This window comes from Calidris pugnax, unplaced genomic scaffold, assembly GCF_001431845.1.
Source record: "Calidris pugnax isolate Ruff unplaced genomic scaffold, ASM143184v1 scaffold211, whole genome shotgun sequence".
In the NCBI taxonomy this organism is placed as follows: domain Eukaryota; kingdom Metazoa; phylum Chordata; class Aves; order Charadriiformes; family Scolopacidae; genus Calidris; species Calidris pugnax.
In genome coordinates, this window is record NW_015091083.1 from 3,083,949 (window position 1) to 3,099,275 (window position 15,327).

Below are 15,327 nucleotides of genomic sequence, written 5' to 3' on the forward strand. Positions count from 1 at the left end.
TGACTTGAAACTGTCTCCTGTCCCCAGAAGATACTAAGAGCTCATATAGCAGGTGATTAAGGGATTAGCAGTGTGCCTGGTCTGTGAACTGGGGTACTGACTTGGTCTTAGATTTGAGACAGTTTTGCAGTGCAGACATCATTTTAGAAAGAAAGAGTTTGGAAAAAGGGAGAAGAATATTAATTATTGTGTGAAAATTTTTGAGGACTTTAAAACTCACATTCCCACCCTAACTGAGGACAAAAAAATTAAAATTACAATCTTACTGCAAAGCAAAGATCACTTATTATATTAAGTAGACATCATCGTTCAGACTTTTTGAAACTCTTAATTTGGTTTGTATTTTTATTTTGTACAATTTATGTATGTGTGTGTATGTGTATCATATATTTTACCGGGCACTACATTACTTTTTAAAATGAAAAATAATTTTAAAGTTCAAACCAAAATGTTTCAGTTTGTCAAAACATTTTGTGTTGATATTTTCAGTGTTGAAACCAAGATCCAAAAAATTCTGTGCTTGCTTCTTTTTCCTTTTATTGTTATTTTCTGGTTTGGAAATGTTTTGTCAGTTGTCTAGTGCCAAACTCCACTTAAAAATTATCAGCTCTTTTGTTTTCTATGTAATCTGCTTCCTTGTATCTCTGAGAACATGCAAAATAAAGTAGACAAACAGTTTGCCACCTTTAATTCTAGAAAGGAAACTTGCTTTGTGGTTCTGTCTTTCAGGTGAGTCTTTGCACTCCTAGTGAGAATACACCCACTGAGAGTTTGGCAAGGCTGGTTAGCATGGTATTCCAGTGGTTTCACTCAACAGCTTACATGATGGATGATGAAGTTGGTAGCCTGGTTGAAAAGCTCAAACCCCAGTTTGTTACCAAGTGGCTGAAGACAGTTTGTGATGTCCGGTTTGATGTCATGGTTATGTGCCTCCTTCCTAAACCAATGGAGTTTGCCAGGGTAAGAATAATTTACCTGAAAGTTCCTGTATTTGCCTCAGAAATTAAAGTCTCAAGTATAAAGACCATTTCTCTTTCAGCTCCCTCAAGGCAAATTAAATCTCACTGGTTGAGGGACCAGTGAAGTTCAGGAATTTTTTCTCTTCATAGCATTATTAGTTTTACTGTGTTAGAGAGTGGGGATTATTTACAGTGATATAAAGACAGATTGGAAGAAAATTACAGTTACTAAAAGATACTGTACATTTTTGATAGCTACACAGTTCTGTTATGATGCTGAAGCATCCAAGCTTGTCTTTAGTAAAAGGTGTATCAGCTCCCAGATAAAAGCCTGTATTTTACTAGTCTGCTTTACTAATGTTTCTTTGTTCTTGCCATACTTAATCTCTGCAGCTGTGAAATCAGGTTCATGAATTCACAGAGTTTTAACTGAAAGGAGCTCTGGGCATACTGATGCCCTGTAGCTTCAGATACCTAATTTAAGTGACTCAGTTAAGAGAGTAATCTTCCATGGTTTGCCTTATTGCTGATGGAGACAAAGAGACTGACGTGCAGGATCATTTAGGATGCCTAAGTGAGACTGTTGCTGGAATCACTTCTAGAAAAAGTCTTTCTTTCTGTCCAATAAATATGAAGCAGAACTCACCACTTAACCTGGATAGTGAAGACAGGCAACAAAGTCAGGCATGTGAATGCTCCTCTATAGAAAAGGAAACATCAGCATGAGGGATTTAAGACTTTGTCCTCATTTATCACTATCAACTATACCACATGTGCTTTTGTAAGAAGACTTTGGTTTTGTGACCCTCTTATTTAAAATGTCCAGGGGACGTGTTTGTTTTGTTTCCTAAAATTAGGTGGCTAGACTAGTGAGCACTGTAAAGACTTGATGTGATATATTGCATCGTCAGGGATGAAGTGTGCATCCATGGATCTTTCATGACCTAATATATGGGATTTGCTGTACATGTGCAGGACAGCATGTGTATGTGTCTTGCTCTGAAGATGCACCTGGCCATGGGAGGACTAGAGGGCAGTTGAGGGAATTTAAGAGGTGGATGGATGCATTGAATGTTAGAACTGAGATCAGGCCTTTGAGGCTAAAGGGGAAAGGAAGGACTGAACCTCATGCTGTAATCTGTTACTGATCTCTTTCTTGTCTTGGATCGAGCCTCTTTTTTGAGCTTTATACCCCCACTGCAATACTTAACACCAGACTGACAACTTGCCAGATTTGCAAGGGTTCACTAGAACATGAAGACAAACAGCCATGAAATTAGCTGTGATGAATGGAGAAAAAATAGTTTGTTGGCTGAGATTAGCAGTAGTTGCTGCCAAAACAGCAGGCATCTCTAGAGCCATTAGTCAGGAACAGCAGATGTGAGCTGAGGTCAGTTAGAATAATTAATCTCTGTAGCCCAGTTACTTATTCACTTAGAAGTATATTTTTTGGCTTCCATCACCTAGAACTTTCGCTCAAAAAAACCCCACAACAAACAACTGCAAAAGAACATCTGGTATAGACCAAGTTTTTCAAAATAAAGACCCGGTACTGTAACAAGTTGTCCAGAGCAAATAATTGAAGGTGCAAGCAATAAATCTGTCCTTTGTTGAGAACTGTAAACAATGAGGGCTTACTCTGTGTCATGGCCTGTAAGTGAGCAAACTTCATCTAAATCTTGGACAGTGCTGTGTACTGTGGGTCAAATGAGAGAGATAAAAACTAATATAATTCCCATAGCTGAATTCTAAATTAAGACTGGAAGGTGCTGATGATCACGCCCCACAATTTCCTGGCTGCAACACACTGAGCAAATTTATGCTGCTGGGCAAGTTACAGAGACTAAAAGTATTGTTCATCAGTATGATTCCTGGAAATACCCACAGGTTGGTGGATACTGGGACAAATCGTGTAGTGCTGTGACCCAATTAAAAGAAGGGCTGAATCGAATCCTTTGCTTGATTCCGTACAATGTGATAAACCAGCCGGTGTGGGAATGTATCATGCCAGAGTGGTTGGAAGCTATAAGGACAGAAGTGCCTGATAATCAACTGAAAGAGTTCCGGGAAGTGTTGAGGTATGTAGACATATGTAGGAACCATTCTATCATTGCATATGTTGATTGTTGAGGGTTTTAGCACAATAAGATGGTGACAACAAATAAAAATGCCTGTGTGCAATAGAGAGTAGTGAGTAAATGCTTCTGATTTTTTTTTAATGACATATTTAAACTAAAGCACTTAAGCTTTGGGAAAGTTTCCTTTTATTGCTCCTGATATCCTTGAATTTGTATCAAGAGCCAACCATGTGGGTGTTTCTTTGCTGTGGGCAAGGCACATTTTCAGTGGCTTCCTGGTGGAAGAAGCGTCTTTCTCCTCCTGTTCTGCTCTTGATGAGATATGGTGGGGATTAGTAGAGCTGGCCCTGAAAGAGTGATGGTTTGTATTGATTTAGCTAATATCTTTGCCTGTTGAGCAAAGAAAACACCAGAATAAGAGTGGTGGCTGTCTGAGTCATAATTTCATGTCTGGTGTATGTCTTTGGCAATAAAACTTCACATTTCCTTTAAATTGATGAAGAGGCTCTGAAACTGACTGTAAGTTTATATTTGTAGGTATCAATGTGGACTTTTTAAAGTGTAAATATGCATTAGTGGAGGAGTCGTGAGATAAGAGTTTTTTCTGATTTTTACATTGGATGTTGAAAAAGATACTGCTGTTGCATGAAACTGGGCACGATAGGAGATGAGAGTTCTTATGGTGCATCACCAATCCAGATCCACCTTGTTCAGTCAGGACAGATGGTATCAGCAGCCTGGCTCACCTCCTGTGGAGGATGAGGATGCATGTAAGAGTACAGAAGTGCTGGTAGTGAGATTGCCTATCTACCAGTTTTCTGTTACATCTCACACGGTGTATACCATGGTAACTCAGTGATGCTATATTTTTGTTCTACTTTTCAGCAAAATGTTTGACATTGAACTTTGCCCTCTCCCTTTCTCCATGGAGGAGATGTTTGGCTTCATTAGCTGTCGATTCACAGGGTATCCATCCTCTGTGCAAGAGCAAGCGTTGCTTTGGCTGCATGTAAGTGTCCTCTCTTGATAAGTCATGCTGAAGCAGCTTATGATTTCAGAAAAGAAAAAAAAAAAAGCAGAGGGGGGGAAGGAACCAGTTTCCAAGGGTCATGGAACCTTTCTGCCCTTTGCTTAGCCCCAGTGTAAGAATGGTTGGTAGGCAGATCCTGGGAAGCTTTATGTTACTAGTCCATCATGGGCAATATAATGGAAGTCTGGAAATTCCTTTTACCTTTGAATGTCAGTTGTGCCTTAAGGGCTATTCAGCTGTCTGACTTTTTGCCAGCAGTAGTTTTGAGTTTCCGCATAATTTGGTCTGTAGATTCCAAAATTAATTCCAGACTCCAGAAGCAGCTGTAGCTGTTCCCACATATGAAGATCTGGACTTTGTACCCATCAGGCTTCCTCCTGCTCTGGCCCACTTCTGCTATATTTGCCCACAAAGCTGGCATTCACACAGTGTTCATATTCAAAAGCTGCAGGGACAGTCATGTCAGCTGGGGGCAGTGAATTCAAAAGAATATGAAATGTTCCACAGCACCTCAGAATAATACCTGTATTCTTCATTATTATTTCTTTTCTCTTGAGGGTTATTTTGGTTAAGCCTCTGCAAAGACCTATTTAGCTAATGACTATAGAAAATTTTCATGTATGCAGCGTTTTCAAGTAAACTATGATTTTTTTTTTTTAGTTATTAGATTTTTGTTGACCTAGTGACAGTTAATAACCAGTACGAATGAGCTCATACTTATGTGTATTGGAGTGTTGGAGACAAAATAGCTGATGAATATTCCCTCAGTGATTTGCAGATAACCATCCTATCACTGGGCTGAGACCTGTAGGGAACCATTCTGACAGGATTCTTAGAATAAATACAGGAATTCACTTTTAAGCAATAATAAATGTAGTAAATAGTTATTCATCTGAGTATTGGTGATGCTTTCGGTTTACAGAAATACTTTTGTGGAACACCCTCACATACCTGTGTGTTTGTGCATAAAAATGATCTTGGGGCACACCAACCAGATCCTAACAAATATTTTGCAAATAATCTCCCCCTTTTTTTTTTTTTGGCCAGTTCCCTTCTGCCCTGATCCTAACAGAAATCTAAGCTCACAGTTCACATCATTGAATCCCAAAATTTAATGCATGGAACTTGCTGAACTGAGGATCACATGATAAAGGTGTTTATAAAGTGGCAAGCATTTTTGACCCAACTTGAAACTCATGCTTTTTTATTTATTGTCTTTCCTTAGGTTTTATCTGAATTAGACATTGTTGTTCCTCTTCAGTTACTAATCAGCATGTTTTCTGATGGAGTTAATTCTGTCAAAGAGTTAGCAAATCAAAGAAAATCTAGAGTCGGTGAACTGGCGGACAATCTTGCAGCTCGGAGGGTAACTTATTATATCCTGCTTATTTTTTTGCTTGAAAGAGTTTTGCTAATAGAATGCATGTGAAGAATTAAAAAGTCATTTCTCAATATGGCATTTGATTGGAAACTATACATTTTGAGAATGGAAGGAAATTGGCATGACTTCTTCAATTAATACCAGTCTATCACATTGTCAGTGTAAAGGTAATGCAGATAGGAACTGCAGAAAAACTGTGCAGTATTTTCTTATTGAACTGGTTTGTTTGGGATATGTTTGGAGTGTTCTTGTTTTTTGGTTTTTTTTTTCCCAACTATTTTCATTCTCTGTATCTTCTATTAATAAGCATCAGCAGCAAGTTATTATGGACAACTGGTCACCCAGAGTGAGCTTTTGTATTCTAGTACAAACTTGGTGGGCCTAGGTATGTTTTGGAAGGATGACTGAAGAGAATTTATTTCTGTTTCCCTACATTTTTTCCCCATCCAAGAGATGCAAAAAATGATACAAAGTTGTCTGTCAGAGGCTTATGGTCTGGAAGAAAATACGTACTAATCTGTAGGCACTACAGGTACCTGGACTAATGTGCCTAACTTCCCAAGTAGTCTTGGATGAAGTGTTTCAAGAACCGCAGGAACAAGAGTGCTTGAAAGGTCTGATATTTAGATTTAAGGAATTGCAGCATCTAGGCAGTTGATAATTCCTTACATGTGATGTGCCTGTCTTCTGATGTCGATCAGCAGAGCACTGCCAGACCTAGCCCCTGACCACATCTAAACTAAGTAGAAAAAACAGACCAACTTACTGTCTAGTCTTTTCAGACCATAGTTGGCCTAAAAATAGACCTCATGTGTCATCTAACTGTGTATCTCCTTGCAATACTTCAAGGTTCTCAGGGTGTTTTAGGTGGCCTACTGTGGTGTGGACATAAATCAATGCAGGCATGCACATATCCTTACGGTTGTGTCTAGTTTATTACCCGTGTCCTTGGCGTAGCCTTAGTTACACTGCTCTCTTGAGAATAGCCTCCTACTAAGTTTGTGTCCCTGGATCATGGAGCAGATCATTGTAACCTGATTGTAAACTTTACTGCCCGCACCAATCTTCTGCTGGATTTGATGTTAAAATTCTTCCTTAGTAGAAATAAGATAATGGATACCAGCCACTGAGCTTAAAAGAATGTATTCATCTGTGCAGAATACAATTCCTGTACTTCTGTCGTGTTTTATCATTTAATGGCATTAAGGGTCGTGTAGATTTTACAAAAAAGCTACAAAAGGGAATAGAAAGGATGTCAAAGTTCTTGCCATTTTCTTCAGTTTCATATAAAATGAGATTGCTTAAATTCTTAACAGTAATTTGGACTTGTTGATTCTTTATGTCTTCAGGTAAGCGTTGCTTCTGACCCTGGGCGCAGAGTTCAGCATAACACGCTGAGTCCTTTCCCAAGCCCCTTCCAGAGCCCATTTCGGAGTCCAATACGTAGTCCTTTTCACAGCCCTTTCAAGAACTTTGGACACCCCAGTGGAAAGACAATCGATTTTGACTGTGAAGACGATGAAATGAATCTTAATTGCTTCATTCTGATGTTTGATCTCATCCTGAAACAGGTACTTGCAGAAGAAAAACACCCATGTTGAGGGGACACTGAAGTTCTGTGGTCACTTTTGGCTCTCCTTTAATCCTGTTTTGAGTCCCTTTCTGCTGAGGGACTGGCATGAAGTACAAGACATTTAAACCTCTCTAAAGTCTGTTGTCTGCCTCTACCCATATAGAAGTTATAGGTTCATGGTCAATGAAGAGACGTTAAGATACCTCCATGTTCATATGAGTGAAAGGAACTTCTCCTCAGGATATGTTTATTTCTAGAGACTAGAAGCAGAAGCTTGCTAATAGGCTTAGATTAGATGTGTAATTTCTGGATAGCTAAATTTGTACATTGTGAATCCAAGGCCAAGAGTTTTGGATAACTGTCTCCAGGTAAAATTCATGGATCCTGTGCTTGAAATTGTCTATTTAACTTTAAAATCTTGCTCTAGCTTCTTGAGCTTGGGCCTCAACACCAGTGGCAATTCAAAATTGTGAGTTCCAGTTTATCTCAAACTCTTCCCGGTACAGTCATGTAACACTGGCAAAAATGTCAGAATAGGCAGAATAGTTAGTGGTCTGGCTTTTAAATAAGTAATAAATCCTTACTCTCATCACTCTCTTTCAGATGGAACTCCAGGATGATGGTGTCACTTTGGGCTTAGAGAACAGCATTTCGAAAGATATAATATCCATCATAAACAATGTGTTCCAGGCACCCTGGGGTGGTTCTCACACCTGTCAGAAAGATGAAAAAGCAGTTGAATGTGGTCTGTGTCAGTCTAGCATTCTGTGTTACCAGCTGGGTTTTGAGCTGCTGGAACAGCTTGCTCCAAAAGAAGAGATCAGACTTGTGGTAAGTAGAGCAAGAAAGGGTCTCTGTTACTGATGTGCTGAAACTTCTCTTCGTGGTTCTCATTATATTGTGCACAAGGCAGCAAAGCTGCACTGACCTTTGGCATGGAGAATTTGGGAGGTTAAAGCAAAATGGATTGAATTGTAAAATTCTTAAGTTTGAGTTGATTCAAAGAACTTGGGGAAGATCACAATATTCATCCAGTATGAACTCTTTCCCCATCAACATGGAAGTGCTGTTTCGCTTTGGAAGGACACTCTTGTGATACTGAGTCTTAAATAAAATGTGAAATGTTAATACTTAGTGCTTTTTACCTTCTTTTGAAGGCTAAGCGTGGATATTTTGAAATGATTAATCATTTTGAGTGAATCAGTTCTCAAATGAGTGCTTGATTGTTGAAAATACTGAGGACTGTTGAAAACCAGAACATGTTTCAGGTTGGGTATCCAACTTTATCAGACACAGATGCATACTCTCCAATTGCTAGTCATTATTAAAGTCCTTTGTAGCTTTGCAGAAAAGTTGAAGTGTTATCCATGGTGTGATGAATTTATTTTAAGCTGCGTGTCCATTATATGTAGCTGTTCCATCTGATAGTTCAGAAGACAGTATCGCTCCTCTTATTCTGAGTGCTCATTTGCTCTGGCGTGGTAGTAACAGGGTATTTCTTAGTATTATTTCTTTTTTTGTTGGTGGGCATAATGATGCCTTTTGATGTGTAAAAGTTTCAGAATTGCATTTGGATGGGTATGGTAATAGTAGGCTTTGTGCACGTGGTATTCAGTAATTTGTGCTAGAAAAATAATCTCATACAATTTAGATTCTCACCTCACTGGAAAGTAGCAAGTGGTGAAGTCTTTTGAGTGCTGGGGCTTGGTAGCATTTCTAGGATCTGCTTTGTGATTTATAACATTAAGCTAATAATGGCAGTCTCTAATCCTGAGCTCTTGGCCACAGGCAGAAGTAACTCCAGCCAGGTCCTTTTCTCAATGTAAAAGTGATTGAGGTAGCTCCTGTAGCTCCACAGGAGTGCAGGAAATAAGCCCTGCTTCTGTCTTTTACTCCTTTTAGGCGAGGGTAACAGCTTTGCTGAAATCACTACCTTAAGATTGGCCACCTCGGCTCCAATATGGATGTACAGTTTCTGTTAAGCGGTATCACTTAAATCCGTGTTTGAAACAGTCTTCTTGTTGGTATGCATTTGCTGATGCAGAGATTTAGATAATGCAGGTGATTTGAATGCAGAAGTGTATATGAAACTAGACAGTGTCTGCCTCATTTGAGCTCAGCTTATCACACCAAATATGACTTAAACAGCAGGATATGTCCTTATGTTTTTAGATAACATCAAGAAATTAATTTAACTTATTATGTTCTTAAAGGAGCCCACAGATAACCTCGAGGATAGTCTTCTTTATACTAGACCGGAGTTTATAATAGGAACTGAAGGAGAAGAGGAAGACAAATTGGCACCAAAACATGGAGAAAACCCAGGAAATCACACAGAGACCACAGAAAACGCGGGTAGGTGGAGGGTGAGAGGCTGAGTATTTCAGTAAGGCTTTAAATTAAATGCTTCTACTCATATAGAAGAGGTTGTGAAGCAGTCTTTCAAGTCAAGCATTGCACAGTAACTTTTTTCTTGTGCCTTTAATCCTTTCAACGTATTAAATAGGAATAGTGTAGTTATGTTGGTAGCAAGGGTGACTGTCTCTCATAAAATGCTAGAAGAAATCTTGGGTTTTTGAACATGTAAAGTAGCAAAAGCATTACATGCCAAATTGCATGCTGTTGTAACTTTACTGATTGCAGTGGCTAGAATTAATTTCTCTCTCATCACTTTGACATTCTTTAGTTTCATTTTGAATCCACAGATGAAAGAACTTTAACAACATTTCGTGTAACTTTTGTTTTTAACAGCGATAAAGAATGACACAGAAAGAAAATTTTGTTACCAGCAACTTCCAGTCACCTTGAAGCTCATATACACTATATTGCAGGTAATGTTGATTACTTGTTTGTTTAGTTGGAATTTTTTGTTAAGTGGTGTCCTTGTGTTGAGAGTAGTACATTTGCTTACACAGGAGATGTCAAAGTTTGAAGAACCAGACATTCTTTTTAACATGCTGAACTGTCTGAAGATCCTGTGTCTTCATGGGGAATGCCTGTATATAGCAAGAAAGGACCATCCACAATTTCTTGCCTATATTCAAGATCACATGCTGATTGCAAGGTACGTTTTTATTGCACATTTTGTCTTCCGACTTCCGTTGGTTCTCCAAATACATTTGTGGTTGGCATCAAAGAATTTGCAGGCTTAGTAAGGAAAATTAAGAAAGGATAATAAGGAAGTGTGTAAAGGTTAAGTAACTCTATAAGGGCACATTGCACAAGCTAAATAAGAAGTTGTAAATGAAACTAAGGTACCCTGCATTGTCCATCATGGCTGCTGGGTCATGCATCACTTGTTTTGCAGTGAGTTAGAGTGTTTCTTATATTGAATAGTAGCATTGCCTGAGACCGAGGTATCTTTTCTGACTCTACAAAATAAAATAAAAGATGATGTAGAGGCCGCCACACAGTTTATAGGGCTTTAGCATTAAAGCAGAGAGAACAACAGTACTGCATCTTATTTTCAAGAGCTAAAGGAAGTTTTCATTCAGTTTTTTCATTCAGTATCAGACTGAATTGGACTGAAATCGGTGCATTTTAAGATTCTCTTTGGAGGCAGTGACTTTTGCAGAACGCTCACTGGATAAACACCAGCCTATTATGTTTTGAAATAATGTTCAACGCTTACAGCTGCTCAGTATCAATTTCATTGAGCATCTCCTGAGACTGTAGAGTTTTAGCAGACTAGAGAATCTGTCCTGAATCTAAATACCAGCAAATTGTGAGCACCCAACGTCTTAGTCATTTGTGGATGCACATGATTCATGGTGCCAAGACAGTTCATGTGGCTTATGTGCTGAAGCTGGTCATGCTGAAACTGTTAATTTGTAGCATAGATTATGTTCCACGGCAGTTGTGTCTTGCATTAGGCAAAATCTTGTCAAATCTGAAGTGTTTCAATGTAAGGAATATTTACATCTGGGTTTTCAAGAAAAACTGCTGTAGTTAAAGATTTACAAGTAGCTCTGTTCTCCTACCAGCAACTCTGTAGTATTCACATAAATGCCCAGGATGGCTCATAGAGATTTTAATGAAAAGTCCTTTCCTGCCAACAATAAAGTGCAGGCTGTATTTAGAAAAAAGCATGTCAAAGGAGTGTTTTTATAAGCAGGCTTGCTCTTTTTGGTCTTTCCAGCTTATGGGGAGTTGTGAAATCTGAGTTCTCTCAGCTTTCTTCCCTGGCAGTCCCACTTCTGCTTCATGCACTTTCGCTTCCCCATGGAGCTGACATTTTCTGGACAATCATAAACAGCAATTTCAACAGCAAAGATTGGAAGATGAGATTTGAAGCAGGTAGGCCAGAGAAATGTATGCTATTTGCTCTTTGTTCCTTCACCAAAGAGGTAGAGGTTTTTCTCCCATAACTGAGGAGATCTTTAATAGATGATTATCTTTCTACTGCTTTGGGGAGTTTTGGAGGTAGACTGGTGCAAAACTATGGCACAAAAATGCAGTAAAGTAGAGGAGAACATAAAAGCTTTCAGATAATTAATCTCAAAATTACAACACTTACTGGATATTTTTTGTTGTTACTTTCTCAGAGGTGCATATTTCTAGGAGTGGTATTTTAATCAGGACATAAAGAAGCCATTGCCTAAATTAACGTGCATATTTTCTTTGTCTGGGGGGCACGTCTGGTACAGTGGAGAAGGTGGCTGTGTTGTGCAGATTTTTGGATATTCACTCTGTGACAAAAAACCACCTACTGAAGTACTCTTTGGCTCACGCATTCTGCTGTTTCCTGACTGCTGTGGAAGATGTCAACCCAGCAGTAGCTACAAGAGCTGGGCTATTACTTGACACCATAAAGAGGCCAGCTTTACAGGTAGGTTCATTACATGGGGAAAAAAATACATTCAAACAAGAATCTGGGTTTTCACCTGAAGTTCAAAGCGGTTCAGGTGTACAGCATCATGGTCACTGCTGATACCTCTTTAGGCAAGCTGTACGGGGCTTGGTAATTGACGTATGCACAAAATAGCCAAGGGAAATGATACTGCCCTAGCATAGTACACAATTTGGTACTAGTTCTCTGGAGAATAGAATGAATATGTATTTTAAAAAATTCAGTGTTACTGCCTATAAAAAGCTATTAATATTTACTAGCTTTATCCATATAGTACCTTTTCAAAGTAGTTTCTAGAGAACTTGAATTCACTGAGTTGACTGAGACCGTAACCAGTATACTCCATTTTCATGTTTAATGTGCAGGTTTTCTTCTCCAACATAAACCTTGATGCTACACCCAAAATTCTAGTGCAAATAAAATACAAAAACATTTTGAGGCAAAGTGCTTCTGATTGATACACTTCACCACGTAATCTTTTTTCCTCTGTTTGGGCTCGATGATTCTTTTCTTTTGTAATTAAGGGCTTGGTTCAGTTGGTTAAACATAAACTTTTTCTTAGGCAGGGGTGTGTGAAGAGAATAATTTGATATTGTGTACCAAATCTGCAGCAGGGCAGAACTTTACCTGTATCTTTGTATTGCTCAAAACCTTAGCAAATACTATGTTCTAAATATGATGTTCATTTATCTCTTTCCTTACCTTACTTTTCCATTGAAACCAGTAGCACTAGTCCTGATTTAAAGGACTTGACAGGAAAAAGGAGCTACATCTTTATCCTGTAGTAATTAACAGAAGTTGTGAGCTTTGACCTCCCTTTGCTTTGAAAAATGCTTGAAATTTTCACTTCTCAGTTCTGTGTTGGTGTTATTTTTATATTTTTATTTTTTTTTCTCTGTAGGGTCTCTGCCTCTGCCTTGATTTCCAGTTCGACACAGTTGTCAAGGACAGGCCCACCATTCTTAGTAAGCTTTTGCTACTTCATTTTCTAAAAGCGGATATTCCAGCTTTGAGCTGGGAGTTCTTTGTGAATCGCTTTGAGACCTTGTCTCTGGAAGCGCAGCTTCATCTGGACTGCAACAAAGAGTTCCCTTTCCCAACAAGTAAGCAGAGTCCAAATCAATCTGATCACTTGTTATCAGCTTCTGGAATTTCAGCTGCCTGCATGGGGTCTGAGGCAGATGTAGGTCTCACCTGTATAAATTTTTTGAAATTAAGTAATCTTTAAGGCCAAAAGAGCATAATTTGAAGTGAGCATTTTTGACTGCCTGAGTACAGATTAGGCTATATTCTGTCGCACCTTTGGGCGTCACGTTTTACTCTCACTAGGATGCGATTGCCAGCCTTGGCTGAAACATGGTCTGGTTCTGTGACCAGCTGCAACCTGCATTAACCCACTTGTTCTTTTCTATGTGTTCTTAAGCTATAAACATTGCTATTCTCAAAGGCCTGGGTCACACCTGACCCTGCTCTGTAGTGGTCTGTACAAAGGCAGTCCTGGGAGCTGTATGACCCTTCAAAAGCAAACACGCATGGGGCACAGCACATGGACTCAAAGCTGGTGCTCAGTGGACTATTCCGGCAGCGACAAATGTTTGTGTTTGTCCTGTTCATACTTGGGCTCTTGATGTCTCCTTCCATTCACTGGGGGGGGCTAAAAAATAATTCTTGCATGATTGTTTGACATGCTGAGTAACTGGAAACTTCCTTACCCAAGTGGGCAGATCTTACCCATGAGGTAGATCTGTTTCCATCTGAGTTGCTTGGAGGAGAGGGGGGCAGCTGTTGGGACAGTGTGTGCTGCCTCAGCAGCCTAACACCTCCTCCTACACTTGCATGGAGCCCAGTGCCTAAAAAAGCCCAGGTGCTGCTGCTGCATCCATGCAGGAGGTGGGTGGAATTGCGAACATATTTTCTTCTCCAGATGCAAGTAGCTTGACCCAAAGCTGAGAACTCCTGCTGTGCCCCGAGGAGGGAATCTGAGCACTAGTATCTAGCACCTCTGGCTGCAAATGTAGGGCCATATCTTTAAATATGCATATTTGGGAGTGATTTAAAATTTAAAATATGCAAAACATTTTTCAGGTTTCTTTTTAAGCTTTCTTTTTGCCTTTTCAAAGACATGACGTGGTATAAAGGATGGGCTCACCAGCTTTAGTCTCTGAGATAATTAAACTTAACAGGTTTGAATGCACTATAGACATGAGCATAGAAAAGTATTGGTGACCCCATTAAGACATGCAGTGATACTGGTGGTAACACCCATGTAGATACATAACCACACAGATTTTTGGAGATGCTGTTCAAATCCAGGATGATAGGTGTAGGCAGGAGACAGGAAGTCAGTGAGATAAAATTAGTGGGCACATTTGGCTCTGAGTGCATTAAATGTCATCCATACTCATAAGATTTCTACCATTTTAAATAGAGGCCACCTCATATTCCCTTAGCCTGAAATTCGGGTTTTTAGTTTCAAGGACTGGTTTGTATCCAGTCACTAAAGAAAGAAGTAACAGCATAATACTCTAAACATAATATTTTAAACACAGTTACACCGTTTGGGGTTTTATGGATTTCAGAATGAGAGCATGCAAATGAGTACCTTGCAGATGGACCCCTTGAGCCCATGTGAAGCTTTCTTGACCCGAGTGGGACCTGGGGCCCAGATGCATTTGGCACTTGGCAGCGTTAGGGCCTCACCATGCTGTGGAATGAATCCTAACTTGGTCACTTGCATTTGCAAAGCTATCACTGCTGTCCGGACAAATGTCGCCAACCTCAGTGATGCAGCAATGTGGAAGATCAAGAGGGCTCGTTTCGCACGTAATCGTCAGAAGAGTGTGCGTTCCCTGAGGGACAGTGTGAAGGGACCAGTGGAGTCAAAGAGAGCGCTCTCCCTTCCAGAAACCTTAACCACCAAAATTCGTTGAGTATCTATTTATATTTTTGTGACACGTCTGTATCTTCTCCCTTAGGATCGTATCCTGTTGTTGGGTACACATCGTAATTATCAATATTTATCCAACTGGGATAGAAAATTCAGGTTTCTGACTGATTTGGGCATTATTCAGATAATGTCAAGTTAGCGAGTTTGACAAAGAGCATAGACAAACATTATGTCTATACTGTGTTTGTTTAAAATGCCAGAACAAATGCTCCAAGACTAGTTTGTGGATGGATCTTAATTTTTATTTGTAGCTAATACACAGTTTAGATTTTTCTAAAATAGACACAGTGTTTACAGAAAAATTTCTCTGTTTCTAATTTATTTATTAACTGTAATTATTAATCAGTGCATGTAGCATATGCTAGACATCTTAAAAACAACTGTTAATGTCTCAAATGAGCTTTTGGATATCTTCAGAATCCCTTTGTTAGGAAAACAACACCCATGCAACACATCCTTCTGCCAGCTTGTATAGGAGGTCCTAGGTGCTGGAAGTCCATAGGCCTGTAT

The 15,327-nt window shown here is 39.3% G+C and overlaps 1 protein-coding gene across 7 annotated transcripts in view; it reads left to right on the plus strand.

Moving 5' to 3' along the window:
* Nucleotides 1-15,327, plus strand: part of UNC79 (unc-79 homolog (C. elegans)) — a 108,295-nt gene that overhangs the window by 28,410 nt on the left and 64,558 nt on the right. For all 7 annotated transcript variants that reach the window (XM_014957642.1, XM_014957644.1, XM_014957645.1 and 4 more), the window contains exons 14-26: nucleotides 730-960; nucleotides 2,847-3,037; nucleotides 3,923-4,046; nucleotides 5,293-5,433; nucleotides 6,798-7,019; nucleotides 7,625-7,852; nucleotides 9,235-9,376; nucleotides 9,773-9,852; nucleotides 9,937-10,085; nucleotides 11,160-11,317; nucleotides 11,668-11,849; nucleotides 12,772-12,973; nucleotides 14,616-14,795. In XM_014957642.1, the coding sequence (XP_014813128.1) occupies nucleotides 730-960; nucleotides 2,847-3,037; nucleotides 3,923-4,046; nucleotides 5,293-5,433; nucleotides 6,798-7,019; nucleotides 7,625-7,852; nucleotides 9,235-9,376; nucleotides 9,773-9,852; nucleotides 9,937-10,085; nucleotides 11,160-11,317; nucleotides 11,668-11,849; nucleotides 12,772-12,973; nucleotides 14,616-14,795 (2,230 nt within the window). The remainder of the gene's footprint in view (nucleotides 1-729; nucleotides 961-2,846; nucleotides 3,038-3,922; nucleotides 4,047-5,292; nucleotides 5,434-6,797; nucleotides 7,020-7,624; nucleotides 7,853-9,234; nucleotides 9,377-9,772; nucleotides 9,853-9,936; nucleotides 10,086-11,159; nucleotides 11,318-11,667; nucleotides 11,850-12,771; nucleotides 12,974-14,615; nucleotides 14,796-15,327) is intronic.